At 26.4% G+C, this 21,716-nt stretch overlaps 1 protein-coding gene across 1 annotated transcript in view; it reads left to right on the top strand.

Moving 5' to 3' along the window:
• Positions 1–21,506: 21,506 nt before the first annotated feature.
• The window catches only part of LOC119680315 (protein javelin), a 2,605-nt gene continuing 2,395 nt past the window's right edge, over positions 21,507–21,716 (top strand). The window contains exon 1 of the mRNA XM_038093082.1: positions 21,507–21,541. Within this exon, the coding sequence (XP_037949010.1) occupies positions 21,507–21,541 (35 nt within the window). The remainder of the gene's footprint in view (positions 21,542–21,716) is intronic.

Genomic DNA, 21,716 nt, shown 5'->3' with positions numbered 1-21,716 from the left:
AAAAGACTGTTCTGTATATAATGTCTAAAGACACAGAAATATTTGAAATAGCGAAAGCTAAACCCAATTTTGTTAGTTTAAAATACAATTATCTCTAAGAAGTGTAGGAAAGGTTCGAAACAATCAAATTTAATTTTTCTCTTATCTCTGAAGTATTTACTTATATATTCTATATTTTTTAAGCCTACGTCAATCGCAAAATAATTTAATTCAGATAGCTTAATAGCTGACATGGCAGACTGCAATCTCTTATGTATTCAGAACTATCTATCACAACATTGTTTAACATAAATAATTGTCTTCAAACTATAATTATATATATATATAAGCTCATTTTATAAATTGTTTTGAAAATGTATAGCTTAAGTAGCTGATTTAGTATAGCTACTAAATTAAGGATACCTTTTTTGTTATGATATGCTGTAGTTATATTTTGGTTCGAAAATAACTTCTTGAAGTTACAGTTTTTATTAAGACACTAATTTTCCACATAAGCAAATTAAAGTTTAATTAAATTCACAACCTAATTCAAACTTTTCTGATCATGGAATCTTGCTATTGCCACAATAACAAATATATATATATAGCAATGAATAACAAATGATATTGGATCAAAATGAAACAAAAATATTTATTTCAGACAACCTAATACATTAAATAATATTTGCCAAATTATTTATGAACAAAAATTTACAAACAAAGGTGCAGCATATTTTTTTTTATTTTACATTTAGCACTTATTCAACCTTTAGTATTATGTGCTATAATGAAAAATACTAACAAAATATTTATTTTGAAAAGTTATCTTCATAAGTCACTAATTATTTGTGATTACAATATTTTCGTGCTCTCGCTACTTGTGTCTGTTTAATCATAATATTTTGGATTTTATGATAGAAGATGTTTATTCAAATTTTTACATAAAGCTTGTGACAATGTTTCATACAATTCAAACCATAGTATAAAATCATCCAAGTGCACTATTGAACTATAACGTTTTTCGAGAGAGGTTTTATCGAACAGTAATAAACCACAACAACAAAAATTCATTTTATTTTATTTTAATTAATTGAATTTTTGACTGACCATATTGAGCTGTTTCGAGTATAGCCAAGTACCCATCGTGAGTGGTTTTGGAAATAATTCTTATATTTAATTATTTGTAAATAGTTTTTTGAGACTCCAAATACCAGGAATCGAACTCATGTACTGCCAAATTTGAAGCTCAGGGTAATAAATTGATCTAAAGCCGTACTTAATTTTTATGTTCGCACATTTTTCTGGAGTTTTGTTACTTTGCTGTGAAAGTTTTTATTAAGAAATTCACTTGCTGTATTTATATTAGAGTGAAATCATAAACCAGCTGTAGAATAATTGAATTAATTAATTATATTTTTTTTTTTTTCGGAAATTAAATTTGTACTTATTACTTGCATAGATAACACCAAGCTATTGGATTTCTAAACAGCAAAAGGAAATATATAACAGATTTAGCTCAAAAGCAATGCTAACCCTGACCTCAGCTGGCACGTATTCGACAAATAAATGACAGACGTACTAATTTAAAACGATATATGGAAGATTTTCCCCATTTGATTTTTCAACTACAAAATACTACTCGTAGTACAAATGAATGTTTAGATAATTTACTAGTAGCAGCAACACTTTGGAGCAATGCGACACTTAAATAAAAGAAGAAATAAAGCTCAAACTGCAAACGTGTTAAAAGCAATTCGAAATAATATAATAAAATATACAGTAAAAATATCGGAACGTTGAAGTGAATTGAATGTAAAAACGATGGTATTTTATAAAAAAAAAAATAAAAATAAAATAAAAAATAAAATAAAAAATAAAATGTATGAGTCTATTAGTTTAAATGGAGCTGCTGAACTGCTGGAACAGCAGCTTTTCACCTCAAACTCCGCTAGCGTGAGCTAGAATAATAACAAACGTTCTCATTGTTAACGTACACTGTGCTCTCTACTGCCATTTTATCTGCAGCTGCTACAGGCGAGTACGGAACTTTGTTAAAGGACATACAATATACATCCCATTTCCATGTTTATACATATGTTTGTGTTCGCTGATTGTGAAAACCATCTCACCGCCACGATTGAAATATACAAGCTTGAATGCCGTTCTCTTATCCAAACTTCATTTTTTAATTTTAGTTAAAATTTTTATTTTTAATTTAAATGTTCGTTTTTACTTCCATTTAAATGTTTTTGTGAATTTACATGAGCTGTTGTTATCTGTTGGCATGTGATTGTGTTGGTGGTAAAGCAATTTTTACTTCAATTGAAGTCATTTTATTATTATTTTTTTGTGATGAATGTAAGTAAATGTAACACGAAAAAGTAATTGAACTCTAAAATTTAGTTCGAGTTCGAGTGTCATTGAACGCGAATTGTTGAAACTATTTACAAAGTTTCGAGTATAAATAAAAACATAAAGAGCTAGCAATACTCATATATCTATCTATTCGTAGATACAAGTAGAAGTAATATAATTAGTCTATGCAATGCAAGTAGTCAAATGAACTGAACAGAAAGAGCAAAATAATTGAAAAAATGTATAAAAACAGAACATAGTAAAAATTTATTATTAAAAGATTGATTACTTTTTAACAATGCTTCAAAAACTTGACATGATAGCGCCTGATATGGCGGCGTGCTTGAATTATGGACGTATAGAGTGGTCAACGTTGGAATATATAAATAAATATATGCTGAGACAATTTATTTGTTATACTTTTTACTCTTTTGGCATAGGAAAGTTAATAAATTCAATTTAATTTGTTTGTTACATTTAAATATATGGGTTTATTTTTCATATTCCGTTTAAAATATTTATACATGCAACAGATATGGTTACATACGTCAGTTTACTGTTTATATGTTTTCATTTTTATTATTAATTGTATTGTAACTTAACAAATGAAATAAATAAAAAGTGTCTACCATAATGTAAATAGAAATTAGTCCATGATTATTATTAATTGTATTGTAACTTAACAAATGCAGTAAATAAAAAGTGTCTACCATAATGTAAATAGAAATTAGTCCATGATTGATTTTAACACTAACAAGATATGTTGAATAATTTTTTTTTTTTAATAAAACAAATAGAAACATGTAATTAACAAGTGGACTTAAGAATGCTACTTTTCAAGTCTAGCTAACGAAAGCAGTACTATCGCTTTAGTAGTCCAGACAGACAATATTTTTTTTTTTTTTCAAAGACTTCTCTAAGAGTATGGAATAAAAGTATGAGGGATTTCCATTTTGTCCATCTGTTCTCTAACAGACCTTAAGACGTTTTTTTGGTTTTGAATACCACACTCACCCAGTCACTTTCAGGTTCGCCAGCGTCAGTGAGTCAGTACGAACTATTAAGTTTTATATAGAGACAAATCTAACCTAGCCTTTAATGATTAGATGATTGTTGTTGTATTATGATGCAATTTCGAATATAAATACTTTCGAATATGTTATTTTCGATTTCAGATACTAAAAAGTTATGGCGTGTTCTGTACACTCTCTATATATTATCAAGTTGATTACGTCATCACATATATATATATATATACGTAAAGATTAAACATCAAGAGGTCTCGAAGTCTTTCGAACATATCCATTTTCAATTTAAATACAAGTGTTCTTAAGTTCGGGTAGTTTGATATGTAACCTAATGATTTGTTTTGCCATCTTCAAGGAATCAGAGTATTTATCTGAATCTAATTCCTTCCATAAATTGTAGCATTAAATTGAGTTTACTGCATTTTAAAGATTAAACATCAAGAGGTCTCGAAGTCTTTCGAACATATCCATTTTCAATTTAAATACAAGTGTTCTTAAGTTCGGGTAGTTTGATATGTAACCTAATGATTTGTTTTGCCATCTTCAAGGAATCAGAGTATTTATCTGAATCTAATTCCTTCCATAAATTGTAGTATTAAATTGAGTTTACTGCATTTTATTTCTTCTTCCAATATAAGATACATACATAAATAAATTTTTTATTGATTTGTAAATTTGTATCTGAATACATATTTTGCGATCTCTTTACTTGCCTTGAAGAACCTCCAAATTTCGTTAGTGTAAATTGATAATTCAACCATTTTAAGTGATTTTTGTTAAGTTTCATACAACTTTTGGATCTATTTAGTTGAATGTCCGACGCTATCATGAAGTTGCCGCCTGATTGGGTGGCGCAATCCTCGATTGCGTTTAGTTTTGTTTGTAACTCGCCGATACTGTCGTTAGGTGTTAGATAGCAGCTCATAAGCGTGAAGTTGCGGTTTCGCACCCAAACGTATCCGTCTCCAGCACCGCTAACCAAAAAAGGGAAGTTTTCAGCGAATGGAAATCAAATGGCTGCTGTTCCACTGCTATCAGCCAAGTAGGCACCACTATTGATTTCTCTATACTGTTCGCTGATTATGACAACATCCACGTTCCGTTCATGCACGAGTTGTAATAGAAGGGCGTCTGCTGTCTAGCTTCGGTGCATGTTTGCTTGCAGAAGTCTTGTCATTTCTGAGTTTTAACCGATGTACATTTGAAAGATGCGACGATGTGATCAACGGTTTTAAGGCCAGCGTCAGAACATATGTAGCACTTTGGAGGGTTCGTGCAATCCTTTAATTTGTGTCCAGGTTCACCACATTTGATGCAAATATGCGTTCTGTCTGGACCCTTGCAGTTTCTTTGAATATGTCCTACGCCATGGCACCTGAAACAGCGCTTAGTTTCAGTGCGCATCCGCATTTTCGCTCTGATCCATTCAATAGCGATTGAGCCTGCTGCGAGAAGCTTTTCCGCTGCTGTAGTTGGGAGTGCACATAAGCTCTGACCAATTCTCGATTATTCGGTTTATGCTTTGCAAAATCAAGAGGATTCATAACTAATTCTTTTGGCCAGTGTCTTATCAAGACATTTCATCACCAATCTTGATCTCATTTGACTGTTCTACGGTTCTATAGCACCAAAAATTTAATAACAATAATATTTGTATTACGTTATATCAATCATGAAACATAAATTCATTGAAGTAAATACGTAAATTGCTTATGACAACGTTGAATCTAATAATCAAACTCTACAAATTTATAAATTCAGTAGCTATTTCCTAGCTGACTTACAAATCAATTAGATGGTTTTGGAAATGTAGAAATATGGTATACTTAATAGACAGCTACTGGGTGCGGAATATGCTGTGCTAATGCGCAAACCAATTAGTGTCCATTACTTAAAGCGTTTGAAATGCAATATTGAACCAAGTAAATCTGTTAAAATAAACACTGGATATGGAAATTTGTTTCAAAATATTTATCTATAGATAAGCTTTCCCTCAACAAATGTTATTATTTTGCAGCAAGGGGAGGCTATTGAAATTGAATGAAAAAATTGAATTGAAAATGAGTAAGCAACCAAACACTAAATGACAATATAATTGATGAAATCAAATTGATTTTTTCTACTTTAATATCAAAGGAAAAAATTCGTTATTCGGAACATAGAAAACTGTAGAGCGAGTAGTAGGTTTTATAAACGCGATGTTGAATCAAGCTTAACAATTAATGGCTCAAATTTAGGAAAGCAATTAATAAAATGTATTTCTACTAAATGGAATATGTCAAATATTTCAATCAACTTATCATTAATTTATTTTTATACATCGTTATTAACTAATGGTAGTAACTAATATATTGTTATTTATATAAATTATGATTTGGTTTTATATGTTTAATATACTTTACCTATTTTTAACCTATTTTTATTAGAACATACTTATATATCAATATGTACATTATAACATATATATTAAATAATATTCTTTCTTCAAATAATAAATATCTTTATATAAATATTATATATCTACATACATAACTTTTATATATATTGATTATTTATTGCTTTTAATTTTATTTAATATTTTTCAGAAGTTTTGTAAATTTATTAAAGCCAAATTAAGATAATTTATAAAAATCTGCGAAATATAAATTGTGCACAAAAGAAATATCTAAAAAAAAGCCCAAATTTGTATTTAATAAATAAAGAATATTTTATTACGCTAAAATTAAGAAATTTCTCTCTACTTTTTTATAAATTAATTTCTGTTCTAAGTCATAAGCAAAATAAATATTAAAAACTGAACTCTGAAGAAAAAACTTTATGTCTAAGAAAGAAATTTATTTGAAATAGTATTAAATTACATATTTATTATAAAATAAAATAAATATTAAGTTGAAAAATCAATATTAATTTTATTAAATTAACCAATATACTTAGTTTAACTTTTAGTGTTACATTTAAAAATAGAATTTCTAACTTTTGTTTAACTAAACTTTAAAGTAATTATCAGAAGTTCTTTTAAATGGACATTTTTGCGCTTGATTAAACATTTTGCAGCCAAGAAGTCGAAGAGCTTTTTCTAATATATTTAAAAGGAAAAACTAAAATATTGAGAAAGTTTCAATTTCAGTAAAACAAAAAATATTACTTATGTTTGTATTGTGCAATTGTGCCTGCAATCGTATTATACAAAAAATACTTCAAGCTACCTCACGTTAAAATCAAGCAAAAATGTTCACTCGATTTATTGCACTTTATTAAATTTCATATATCAATTTGTTAGAAAAATTAATTTTCTCTAAATACAGTTATACTTTCATAACTCGAAGTACCATTTTGCAAAGAAAAGGTTCTACAATCAAACTTCCATAACTGAAAGTACCATCTTGCAAAGAAAAGGTTTGACTTATGAAGACTTCGAGTTAAAGAATTTTTTTGCAATTGTATGTAATTTGCTCTCTAAACACTGTTGGACTCTACTTAGTTCGAGTTATGAAAGTTCGAGTTATGGAAGTTCGAGTTATGGAAGTTCGAGTTATGGAAGTTTGATTGTATATGGTTCATCATAAACATAAAAAAAAATTAATTTTACTTTACTGAAATTTTATACAAAAGTTTTAGAAATTAATTATTTAAATAAAAATATATTAATAAATTTCAGGTAGTAACATAATTTTCAAGTTATAGTTTTAAATTTAATTTGTTTAAAAAATGAAAACAATCAATTTGCAAAGATACTCTACACAATTTCAAAAAGATCTGTAAAGCATTATCAGAAATATTCGCTATACTTGTTGCATCCGATTGGACTATAACTCCATTTACCTTCAAAATGTCTATGTGAAAATTCTAACCCCGAGTTAAAAACTGATGAAGTAAGCATATATATGGTAGATAGGCTGATTGAATGAAGTTTAATCACAGAAACTAGTACAAACGTAACTTAAATACCATATTTAGTGGAACAATTAATAGGCAATAGACGTTGTCGGACAACGATACCATTTATTTCATTTTATCATATTTTTTTTTTATTAAAGGATATTAACAAATAAATTAAAAAAACTGTTGAATAAAACAACAATTTTTAAACAACATTCTTACCAACATAATCTCATTAGATTAGATTAGATTATGCTGGCAGGCCAAAAAGGCCACGCGTAGACCACTAAGGTCCATTGCGATACCAGATCAGAGTCTTGTTTTAGCGATTGTAAGCATCACTTAGGATGCGCGTTTCATTAGCAAAATTTATTAAGATTCCAACAGAAACCTCAGGTATGTACTCCAGTCCCGCAAAACTGAAAGCTCCCAAGTATTTTTGTCGAGTTCTCGAGAGAGCCGGGCAATTACACATCAGATGCTCTAGAGTTTCCTTTGCATCCGGCTCATTGCATTTTCTGCAAGCATCGTTGTGAATTAGGTTTAGTTTTCGGGCATGTGATGCAACCAAACAGTGACCTGTCAACACACCAATTAATATTCTACAGTTCCTTCGGTTAACCGATATAACATTCTTGGTATACTTTTCTTCGTATATGTGTCTACACATAATTCTAGCTGTTCTACAGGTGGTTAAGTTCCGCCACCTTACCTTTGCTCTCCTTATCATGTGCTCGTCCAGAAGTTTATGTATTTATTTCAGATGTCTAAGTACTTCGCTTGTTTGTTCCTCTGAAAGTTTTGCGCCATTTTTAGCAATAGCATCAACTGTCTCATTTCCCTCTATGCCTTTATGACCAGGAATCCAGTACATACAAAGTCTGCGGTTGCAGGCTGGTCTTGCTATAGATTCCTTGCATTCTATAATCTCATTTAAAAGTGATATACTTTTTCTAACGCTTCTTAAATATTTTATATATATTTTTTAAATAAATAAATAAATGCAATGCGTATACTATAATCTAAAAACCAAAAACTACTCAGTTGAGAGTTTTTTATTTTTGATCACTAGTAATAGATTGATGATAGATGATAGTAATAGATTCATGTTTTCTTTATATCGCGTGAAGAACAGTAAATTTTGCGTGATAGTAGGAAAACTCTTTGCGAGGATATTAAATTGTTGATTTGTGTAAAATGAATCCTAAAAAAAATCAAAAGTTAAGCATTGATTGAGAAATTAAGATTTTGAGCACGATTGACTGAAAAGTTTCCAAAAAAAAATTACTTTGAATAACCATAATTTCCGAACTCGAAGACATATTAGGCATCAAATTAAATTATGTTTTACGGACTTAAAACCGGTATAGGAATTAATCCACTTAGTTACTATCACACATTATTTTCTTGCATTGAAGCAAACTGACTAATGGGCTTTCCAGGAGAAAATCACAAATTTGCAAGTCCGTATAACTGTTAATAAATAAACTCTTAGTTTATTTTTATTTCAGTGAATTAAAACATTTATTTTTATATTTATTTATTTTATAAATTTAAATTATTTTAATTTTAAAAATTGTTCATAAAATACAAATGTATTTAAACGCGAAAATAAATGTATTATTATTAAATTTATTATATTAAAATATCACGAAACATTTCATAAAATGTTGATTTTATTTAAAAGATTTTCAAATTTAAAAAATTTTACTTGACCATTATAAAATTAATTTTATTATTTTTTTTTAATAAAAATTTTTGACTCAATTTTATTAAATTTATTCAATTGGAACATAAAAAATTAATTGCTTGAAATATTTATAATGCTTTCAAAGCATTAATTAATAAAAACATTTTTGAGTGTTTTAAGTACTCGTAATTATTATAATTGATATTGACATAAGTGTTGATATATGCATACGAACAGAACGAATAAGGAGCGTCAATTTTGATGGCAGCTCATTCCAATTAAATGGTGAAAAATTTTACGCTTCATTGCCTAGCAAATAAACTCTGTCAAATTAAAATAAAAAAAAATTTTTTAAATACTTATAATTATTCAAAGAAAGGAACATTGTGCATTGACATATTGAAAATGGAACAATATAAACAGCTTGATGGAGATATTACCAACAAAATATATTAGAATCGATTAGTGTCATTACTTGTCACCACTAATTGATTTTAAATGAAGGCTTATGTATATCCGCACTTGAGATTTAATGACAAATTGTGTACCTTATTAACTCACTCCGCATCGCTTTCTACATATAAAAGGACTCTAATTAGCACTTAAGCTCTTAAATACGTCAGTATTCTCTATCAGCTATCATATAGACGAATAAATACATACATATATGTGCCCGTGTTTAAAATGTTTGTCGTTATCATTTTATCGTTGAAGTGTAAAATACCATTAAAATAAAATTTGTTGCTTGATGACCTTTAATATTATTCAACCATTTACACCATTTACACTACACCCCTTCCTTCCCTTTTCTAAATTTAAACACACGCGCCAATACCAAAAATACAACCCATAAAACACCATCTGAAGCTGCCAGCCATACATCAATCCTTTGTGTTATCGTGCAACGTATGCCAAGCCATCACCCATCATTATTCAATGGAACTGTTTAGAGAACAGCGGATACCTAACACCATCCGCAGATCGCTGCTACGTATCGCTTCATTTCGTTTCACATTCAATTTACTGCTCGAGTTCAGAAAAATAAAAGTCCATAAAATAAATGAAAGAATTTCTCAATTTGTGGAGTTTCGTGCAAGAGTTTATAAGTACGAGTAACATAATTTAGTTAAAACTCTACTGCATTCAACATAATACATTGTGTTCACTGAAAAGTTATGAAGTCGTTTCAAAATTAAAAACAAAATTTAATGAATTTATTATACAAACATCAGTGATTCTAAGTTCATGTATTTAATATTTCATTATATTATACATATATGTATATATAAATAAGATTTTATTGCTTATGTACTTCAAAACTATCTAACAGATTTTTGTAAAAAAATTTTATAGAACACATTTAGACACGAGCGGAAAATCTATAGACTATTGGACACAGTAGAGAACTGATGGATTAATAATGAATACATTTTAAAAAATTTTTTATAAATTTTTGAAAAAAAAAACTAGCTAGAACTTCTCTAGAGTTTGGAAGAGACATATCATGTAAAGACATATCAAAGACATATCATGTAAAAAATATTAATGTCTCTTGTTTAGCGACTCCCAATTAAAACTCTTTAATTATTTCCTTTAATGTGTGTTTACATTAAACTTTACATTTAAGAAATATAAAGAAATTTCGAAAGAAATAGTATTAGTGGTATTCCATATATTAAGGATCACCCATTTGGTGGTTCTAATTTGACAGCACTGTTTTAATGGCATTGTGTATTTAGCTCAAAGCTTATCATTTTACAATATGGAATGCTTACCATCAACAGGATGTGTTTGTATTGTAAAAATTACTACAAAAATGGTGAAGGTTTTAAGCATCGAATTTTCTTCAGAGATAAGACTAATTTATCGCTTGGTGAATATGTTAATATACAAAGTCGTCACATCTGGAATAGCGAAAATCCACAAGTATCTATCGAAAGACCATAACATCTATAAAAAAACACCATATATGGTAATATTTGGTTTAGAGATTTAAAAGATTTTTATTTTTTTTTTAAATATGTATACAGGTATGTTAATTTTGATCACTTCACCCATAGGATCACCATATTTTTTTGGATAAAATTGAAGAATTGTGGAAAATATATGATTTCAGTGTAGAATTTTTGGCTTTGTTGTATATGAAATTGTTCGGAAATATAATTTCATGTTTTGTAACTGTTTATCATCCACCAAGATTATGTAATATAAAAAACATATATTGTGACGTTACGCAAAAAATCTTGTTGATGGGGACAATTTTTAAATTTCCGACGCTGCAATAATGAAAATTTGTCAAGTTATAGCGGAGCTAATAACACTTATACGCCTACACTAATATATTCTATGGATGACATTTGAATGGTGTTGTATTTCACACCAAATGATAAGGTTCAAACAATAAATTTCAATACATAACAATAAAAATTTGATGAAACTGTAAATCATTAGTGTGTTTCATTTATGCTTACTTTAAGAATCGAAAAACAAACTGTATATTTCTTGAGGTCGTGGAATTTTTTTTTAATGTACAGAAATAAAATGTTCTCAATATGTGTAGATATTAACATTTAATAATGCCATTATAGTTAATATATGTCTTTAATATATATTTAAATAGATAGTTAAGTTTAATATTTTTATAAAGAGATTTTAGAAAATCTCAACAATAAAAATTAATTTTATATATTATTTTAATTAATTAAATTTTTGGCTAATATATTTATAAATTTTTTAACATTTATAATTAATTTAGATATTCAACTCGTCTTTTACATCAACACAGACCTACAGTACTTTCTTGGTAGCTTCAATAGCTTTAAGACATTACAAAAAAAAAAAAAATACGTAAGTCTAAACAAATCTAGTAAATATCAATAAATTACTACACCAAAGTGAAATAGAAAGACTGATAAATGCACAAACAGTGAGCATTTATTTTATTTACGTTAGTCTTTTTCCTAATCGTAGACAAATAGACTATGGAACACACACAAATTAAAAAAATAAAATGAAACTAACAAATCTCTAACCCCAATGGACTAGTTGAAAATTTCAGAAGTAAGCGTCATGGGGTCTTTTTTTAACGAAACGTTTTCATGCAGCTAACAAATGATTGTGTTCTGTCTGTCCATGCTGTTGTTGTTTACTTAAAAGTGAGCAATATATCGTAAATCAAAAAGCTCTATATCTAAGAAATGTATCGATAGTAGCAGATATGTAGAATGCAACAGAAGTTTATTTTTTACATATGCACGTTTATATGAAGACAACTTTATATAGATGTCGAGAGAAAAAATGCTTTGGCTGTGTGCTCAATTAAAACGAAAACCATATTTTGTAATTGAAATTTCAAAAAAGAAATAAAAAACTCGTATATACTTAAACTGCAAATTACTTTTATAAAATTTTTTAAATAATTTTCTATAGAGGTTTTTCGAGAGTAGTGAACTACAACAACAAAAATTCATTTTATATTATTTTAATTAATTGAATTTTTGGGTGACCATACAGCTGTTTCGAGTATTGCCAAATACCCATCATCAGTGGTCTTAGAATAATTCTTGTATTTAATTATTCGTAAATAATTTTTTTTTGAGACTGCAAGTACCAGGAATCGAACTTGTGTCCTGCCAAATTTGAAGCTCAGAGTCAGTGCACTGACCCAAAGCCGTACTTGACTTTTTATGTTCGCTAATTTTTCTGGAGTTTTGTTATTTTGTTATGAAAATTTTATTAACAAATTTATAAGAACGTGTTTATATAAGAACGAAATCATAAACAAACTGTAGAATAATTAATTATATTTTTATTTTTTAATTGTTAAATTTCAAGACTATTCTGTTTGTATAGGCAGTATTTGTTGCATGATTTGTATATTCTTTCTTATGTATCGAACTTAATCTAGGAACGTTATACTGAGAAAGTCATGCTAATGTTATCCCACAATTCGACTAATATTTTGTGAATAATTTTTTAATTAATTTTCTATATTTATAAATTTAGTTTTAATAGATTTATTGTATATTTGTACACTAAAATTCAGTCAAGTGAAACACAATCTCCTTTCAAGCAAATGAAACACAATTTAGAATTTTTACTCAAGCAATTACAGAAAAAAACTTTAATAGAAATGAAATAGAATAGAAAGAAAAATTCAAAGAAAATATAATAAGTAAATAAACAAAAAGCTATAAAAGAATTTTTATTTGTTTTTTAAATATTTTAAGGAAAAAAACTTTTAATTAACCTACTTCCGAAGTGGCAATAGCAACACATGCATTTTACGTTTGGAGAATTAAGTTTGTGCAACTCAAGGGAGCTGTACAAAAGACAGAAACTTTCGAGCACAATGGAAAAAATGTTAAAGTTAAGGAGGATGCAGTTCCTTTCAAATATGTACATATTTGAACTTTTTATATTTTTTCGAAGATACAAATTTTGCCAAAACAAAAATAAGATAAGTGAATGTAAGTTTTTATAATAAAAAACTATATACAAAAGCGTACAAACTAAAATTACTAAAGACTTATATTGAAATATATAAAGCTTTTTCAAGTAGAAAACAAAATTTTCATTTAGAAAGAAACTTTTAACACTTAATTCTTTTTTTATTAAATATTCACTTTATTAATTTTATTATTTATATTTACAAAACATTTTACAAGACTTGTGTTTTAAATTTATTTCACCGGAAAAACTGTTTAAATTGTGATTAAATAAGTGCTGTTGTACAGATACTTCCAAAATATATCTACATATGTGTACTGAATAAACCTTCAATCAATTGCATTAATTGCCTTCAGTTTGTATTTAATTATGCTAAATATTTACTTGTTGCGAATTTTTTCTTCAGATGACTAGTAAACTGATTGATAGGACAAATCGTACTCACTATTTGTGGCTTCACGAAATCTAGTTATATCTGATATTTTTGTACCCTAAAACTGAAATTACTTACAAAATACAATATTTCAAATAACTAAACATAATTTGATTTTAAATAAAAAAAATTCTATTACTAACTAAAAAAAGTTCAACGACTAATTAAACAAATTTGTATGTTCCCTAATAGAACTGGAAATATATTGAATTGTTGTAGTAGTTATACGAAATTATTTTAAAATCATAAAAATTTAATAAACATGTAAAATCAATGCGTGAATTAATTTAAATTTAAGTCATATTAACATTTAGTAAATAAATATATGTAGAATAATTAATCATTTATTTTGCATAATTTAAATTTGTATAAAATAAGTTAATTGTTCTTAAATAACTGAGCAATTATTTTAAATTGTTTATGCTTATTGACTGCATTATAATAAATTAAAAGCATTTTTTCATGTTTCATTGAAGCATAAAAATACAGCGTTATTATTCGTGATTTTTTTTCTGTATAAATTTATGCCACCTCAAAATAAATTTATAGCATCAATAACATTTAGATTTAGCTTTAGTATTGGCTTTGTTTTTCACTATAGCCGAATCATATTATCGCTTCTGTATAATAATTTCTCAGTCCTGTTCAGGTGGAACTTTATGAATTCATAAGCATGCCCACTTTTCATAAATAATAACTTCAATGTCGGTAACAGCAGGTGGTTGTGCCAAAAATAAATAGTTGTAATCCACTTGTTACCACTGTGGCTGTAAATGTAGGTGTCCGTCGGATATTATCTGAATTTATCTTTTTTTAGTCTATTTATTTTTCTGTTTACTAGCTTTTATTTAGTTAGTTGGCACGAGATATGAAAAATGTTGTCCTAAATAAAATATTTACATAATAATTGTTGGCAATTTATTTTGTGATTTTAATAAACGTGTCACAATGTGATTTTATTTTTACAAATACACAATCACAAAAACAAAATTGATAGCAAAAAAGTATAGACAATAATAAAAAAAAAATGTTTATGTTATATTGAAATTCTACGTGCTTTTACTCTACCAACTGAAAATTATATTTGTGTATATAATGTTCGTATGTATGGTAGTTGGATAATTTTGAAAGTGCCAAATTTTTATCTCAAATGTACAGTTTTTCATATACCAACCGCTAACTAAACATCTACACAGCAATGTAGATGATAATCAACAAATAAATTGTGTTTTGTATTTGGTCTATGTTATCCTTTAAGCTTTCAAAATAAACTGTGGAACATATTTTCAATATTTGAACTCTTCTTATTTAATTTTCTATTTGTTTATTTATAAGGACTAGTACATTTTAAGTAGAAAGAAAACTATATATTCATACAAATTTTTATTTATTAGCCAAAGCAAGTTTATATCAACTTAATTTAAAATTTGATATCTTAATTATACTTTGAACTTATGAAATTCTAATTAAGTTAAAATTCCAAAAGTTTATGCTTTAGCAAATTTGTAGTTCTGCACAGAGGTTAAGAGGTTAAACATATTGCATACCTTAAGAAGCAGAAACTGTAATTTATTATGTTTATCTTATCGGTTTTGCTCAGCTTTGAACTTAATTTTGAAAGTTTTTAGTTTGGAACTAGGGAATTATTGGATTATAGAAACTAAAATTTTATAGAAACACTAAGACAATACTTTATATTCAAAAAACTCAAAGCAAGCCAAACATACAGTGAGTTAATTTATGGAAGGAAAATGTAGTTATGAAAAAATGTAGTTGTTAAATTAGTGGAAAGAATTATTTTCTTTGAAAGTTATTCACTGGATTCTTCACTGGACATGTTTATATAAGCTACTACCTTTCCAGAATGAACGCTGACACCTAAATAGCAGGTAAGATGAAACTTCCGTTTATATCTGTGATTATTTTCTATAATTAACAGGAAAGATTTATATGACTCATTAAACCACATTATGTCTAAAGTTTACAACCTTAGACCTCATTCCTCATACAGTTCACAATCCCATTTTTTTTTTTTTTGGTTTTACTGTTATTAATTTTTCCCACTTTCTTATTTAATAATATTAGATTATTTTTAATTTATTTAAAACTTAATTTTTTTTAATTTATTTTAATTTTAATTTATTTATATTTTAATTTATTTTTATTTTAATTAATTTATGTTTTAATTTATTTATGTTTTTATTTATTTTTATTTATTCTTTTTTTAATTTATTTTTATTTATTCTTATTTAAATTTATTTTTATTTTAATTTATTTTTATTTTAATTATATTAAAATTTTATTTTTATATTAATTTATATATGTTATACTATATTATAAATATCTATGAATGACAACTCTGTACTTCTGTATTTATTAAATAATATATGAAAATAAGTAACTTATTGTTATTATATTAAATTTATAAATTTATAAATAAATATTAAATGATAGATTTAAAATAAAATATAATTTTTCATTAATTATATTAAATTGTAATAATTTTTATAATTATTATTATAATTAGTATTTTAATTATAAATATTATTTTAATTACAATTATTATTTTAATTATAATTATTATTTTAATTATAATTATTATTTTAATTATAATGATTATTTTAATTATAATTATTATAATTATTATAATTATTATTTTAATTATAATTATTATAATTATTATTTTAATTACAATTATTATTTTAATTACAATTATAATCATGATTATAATTATAATAATAATTATTATTCATTTTGATTTCTACTTGAGCCTCTTAACATATAAACTTTTTTGTTTAATACAATTTTTCATTATTTATTTCTAATTTTTAATGATATAATCACTCGCTTCCAAGAAGTAGCGGAAGAAATATTAACTTCTTGACTGCAAGACCACGGTTTTTTAAAATCCTCCTTTGAACTATCAGATATCTGAACTGATATCTAATATCTTACAAAACGCTGTCTCTCTCGATCTGCATATTCATTCAATGGAATGTCAAATTATGTACAAGTAATGTATAAGTGTAAACTACCTAGTTAAATAAATTTTCTTTCACAATACTTGAACTTTCTATATTTCGTACCGTTAGCATATATTATCCAATCGTAGTTAGATCAGTATAATCTCCAATGTTTTGTATCCAAAACTCTATTAAGGTAATACAGACAATATTCACCATGTAAAGAAACAGAATCACTAATAAGAGGCCCTACTAACAAGCGCGCTAGTAACCCAGCGCGTTAAACTGTAATATGTCACAGATTCACTTTTATATTTTAACTACATATTTTTATACTATATGTTTTGTATGTATTTTTTATATTAAATAAATTAATTTCTATGTTATTAATTATCAGAAATTACAATTATTAAGAAAAAGGAATAGTACATTGCGACCTAAAAGATCTATTGTGCCTTAGTCGGATTAGAGTGTTTCGCCAAGTCCGATTTCTTTAATGATAGACAGTATAGCACATATCTTTCCTAGTCTTGAATTTCTATTGTCCTTGAAATACCCTCCTAGGTGTTTCTTTTGTTACTTGTGCATCATTGCCGGGCATTCTCTTAGCACATGGTATGCGGTGTTCTTCCTTTCTTTACTGTACTGCAGTCTGAGTTGAATTGGTTGCCTAACTTTGTTTTAAGTGATTATTCAATCTACAGTAACCAGTTAGTAATACCGTAATAATTTTTAGTATCACAAATGAAGAGAGCTGCAAAAAAATTTATGTTTATATGCAAATACAAATTATTATTTTTGCTCAGTGAAAATACTGGGTAAAGTAGATAATACTGTTCGATTATATGTTAAAAAATTTGTTTTAATTTTAATTTTAAAAATAAAAATGTTATATTTATTGCATCTAATGAAAGTATATGTTGTACTGTAATAAACACATACACACACAAAACCATTTAATAATCGAATTTTATATGTTAACAAATAACAAATTTTTATTGATTCTAGGAAACCGAAACTAAATAAAAATGTCAAAAATTTTAAGTGAAATTGCAATGCCATAAAATTTTATACCAATAATAATTTTAATGTTTCAAAAATCATAAATTAGATTTAACAGAAATACTCGCATATAAAAATCAAAATAGAAAGATATGTTGGTTTTGCAGAGTTCTGACTTAATAAAATATTTTTATGACCCCAGTAAAAAATACAGGAACTCCATTGCACACATAAACTAATAAAAATCAAATACTGGTTTGATATAACAACAACAAATCCTAATAAAAAGGACATTTTTCTGCTGTCATTAACTCGAAACTTGTACAAATATTGAATTGGGAAAACTTTTAAATAACTTTCTGATTGTTGCAGTAGAGAGATAGATTTGCTATTACAATTCCCTCACACTCCTCACTAAGTCTATACGATACAACATATTTTTGAGAAGCATCATTTTAACAAATAAAAAAGTTTATTATTATATTAATAGAATTAGAAAATAAAAATAAAAATATTTTTATCACTCTTGGAAATATGATACACGAACAAAATATCCAACAAATATTTATTCACATTATTGTTTCAAAAACTTTTTGTTTTTTATTTAGTGCACTGACTTGCTGTATACTTCTTAGCTTGTTATGGCCAAAGTTTACTAATTTATCAAGTGAGAAAACAGTGTTTATATTTGTATTGAGTTTATTATTTGACTTCATGTATTTTGTATCATATCCTGTTTGGCCTTAGCAAAACACTTGCGCAATAATTTGTCTTTAAAATTTGTGCAGGAAGTGTATTTCCTTTGGAATGCTTCAAGAATTTGGTCAAAAATAAAATAAAAAAAATATATTTTATAATAAAAAACACATAAAATTTAATTTGAAAAGTTATAAATTTTTATTTTTGGAATTTCTTTTGAAGTATTTTAATTACGAAGCATATTGCAACACAAATGCCTGACAACATAATTTCATTCCCCAGTGGTAAAATTTATTTTGACAAATTCTTTGCAAATGTCTTTAGCATTGGTTATTGTGGTAAATGCCTGCCCATCTCATCAACTTTTGTTTTAAAATAACATTAATTTATTTTGAAATGTTATGAAATTATGCACACATGAGCATTTAAAATAATTAAATTCTTCAGAAATTTCATTAGAATACTCCTTTATACAACATTTAATATTATTTAATTATTATTCCTGTGGCAAGATAAATTTAAATGATTTACTATAAAAGTTCACAAACTGGTCCCATTAAATTATATATCACTAAATAATTTTGTTTTTTTTTTTTGTTACAGAAGTGATTATTGTTTTATCAAATCTTTGTGCCACAGATTTTACGATGTTCACCTCCATATGTGTCCCTTTGGATTAATTTTCAGAATCGTTTATTTGGTGTTAATGACAAGTAAAACAAATAAATTTTGTACGCACATAAAATATATAATATATGATGTGTGTTATATATATTTTTTGTGTCGTTCATTGTTTTAAATAAAAAAAAAATCATTTGAAAAGACAATTTTTATTGTTAATAAAACTATCATCTTAATATTTATAAAAATAAATTTTCATTTTCAAAATATAATTTAAAACTATTTCGAATGTTAAAAATGAAACCACATTTAAAGAAGGAAGATTAAAAATGTGATGAAATATATAAAAATAAATATTAATCAAAGTTCTTTTTTTATATAATCTATTAAATGCTTTTTAACATTTGTTTATATATAGATATTGATATTATTGTCTAAACAGATTTGGCTTTTATCAGTCAAACAGTAAGCAAAAACGCATTTTATACTATGTTCAGACAGCCAAATTTTCTTAATTTCGTTAAAATGAAATTAAGCTAATTTCGAAAGTGTTCATGCTGCCCCAAATTAAGGAAATCATATGATTTTTGTTTACACATTGAATGTTAAAAATTACATGTTCTAAACACGATTTGTATCTAAAATTTGATTATTATAACTATAAAGGTTGACTTTGAGTAGTTTTATTAGCTTTAATGGATTTTAGGTATGTGAATTATTATTTTTCACTCTATTTTAAATTAATAACAGTTACAGTTTTTTCTACATATTCAAATTTAAAAATTTGCACTACTTTCAAAATATTTTCCCGGTTTTATTGAAGTCAAGTTTTATTGACATATGTTTTAAAAAATATCACTTTTTCGTTATCTCAACTTTATCTTTTACTAAAAATTTATCTTACGGATAGTTGCATTTAAAATATCCCTTAATTTTAGTTTTGGTTTTAACGAAAATACCGTCATTTTCCTTAATATCGTTCTAAACTTAAAACTGAATTTTGTATGAAAAAAAAAACAATTTAATTTCGCCGATACGATGCTGAAATTAAGATTTTTGCGAAATTAAGGTGTGTCTGAACATAGTATTAGTTACGTATCTCATTTCATTATTGATAAAGTAATTAAAAGAACAAAAAAATTAAAATATGTTACATCGTTATTCTTAAGCTATGTATTAAAATTTTTAAAAAATAAAAGAAATTCTATTTATGTTAATGCAAATTTATTCTAAACTAAATAAAATTATTTTTAAAAATAATATTTGCCTCCCTAACGAATTCAATACAGCTATGGCGAACTTTCCATAAATATTTTATAAGCTACTTTAAGTACGACCTTCATTACTCCCTTCAGCAAATGTTCAACAAAAATTTATTTTACAGAGGCCAAACGAGTGCAATACCACACTTGACCTAATACTTCATAGATTATTCTTGTAGGCTATTTAATCTTTCAATGTGCATCCAATTTCTGAAATCGATTCGAAGCCTAATCTTTCAAAAGGTAACTTTAGCTTCAAGCATAGAAAAATGTCACCACGTAACCATGTCAAATTAACTGATACAAACGAACTCTGTAAAGGATTACGATCTAATCTACAGTGCTACCAATTTATAAAAAAATTCTAACTATATTTTTAACGTATGTTTTTAAAATTATAACATTCAGAGTCTTTTTATATAGAATTTAGAATTCAGTTATTTTCGTTACAGTTCGTTACAGTGGCAAATCAGCAAATACTCTTCCACTTTCTACGCAAGAAAGCTAAAAACAGATCTTTTATTTATAAAGATGAATAGTCCCACAAGCTGTCGAAAAAGTAGTATTTCCCTAAAAACCTCTTTCTTCTGAAAGACAATTGTGTGCTGTAACAGAGACAATGTTTGTTTGCTTCTTTGTTTTTCCAGAAGTTATACAATAAGTATGAAAGGATAAAATTTTCTCTTTGTGCGTTCCCTTACATCACTGACTGGACAGGACTATAATAAGTTTTCCAATATTCACAAGAATTTGTATTGGATTCTCAAAATCAGGTATTGTTAGATGATGACTTGGCCAAAGTGTCAACTAATTATTATTAGAAAATAGAGGTAAAAACATCTATTCACGGCTAAAAAATATAGAAGTCAATTCCCTAGGGATACATCAACCACCTAGGCGGGCAAAACTTTATGTCCGGGAAGGTTTAGACAGTGATGTCCGAAAGTGATAATAGAAATTTGTTTCATAGAAACTTAATTCATTATCATTTAATTATAGTTAACAGCATCAAATATAAGAAAGAATAATTTCATAAAATATGTTTGTGAGAAAACATCTGTGTAAACAGTTTCAATCTTAAATCTTGACTGAAATCTGAAATCGAAACTGGGACTTCAGAGTTTAGCTGTTATTACAAGCGACAAAATGTTAAGTTACAGTTTACTAGAAAAGTGTTATAGGTAATTCTAAAGTAGATTAGTAATAATATATATATATTATAAATTTTTACTATTAAGTAAGCTTAATGTGAAAAATCTTTAAAATAAAAATTTTAAATATAATATTTAAACTTTATAGTTATGAAAATTAGATTCCAAAATAAATAGTTCATATACATTTTTATTTAAATTTTAT

The sequence above is a fragment of the Teleopsis dalmanni genome, chromosome 1, assembly GCF_002237135.1.
Source record: "Teleopsis dalmanni isolate 2A chromosome 1, ASM223713v2, whole genome shotgun sequence".
NCBI classification, from domain to species: Eukaryota; Metazoa; Arthropoda; class Insecta; order Diptera; family Diopsidae; genus Teleopsis; species Teleopsis dalmanni.
Note: the sequence above shows the minus strand (reverse complement) of the source record. Positions and strands in the feature narration are given on the sequence as shown.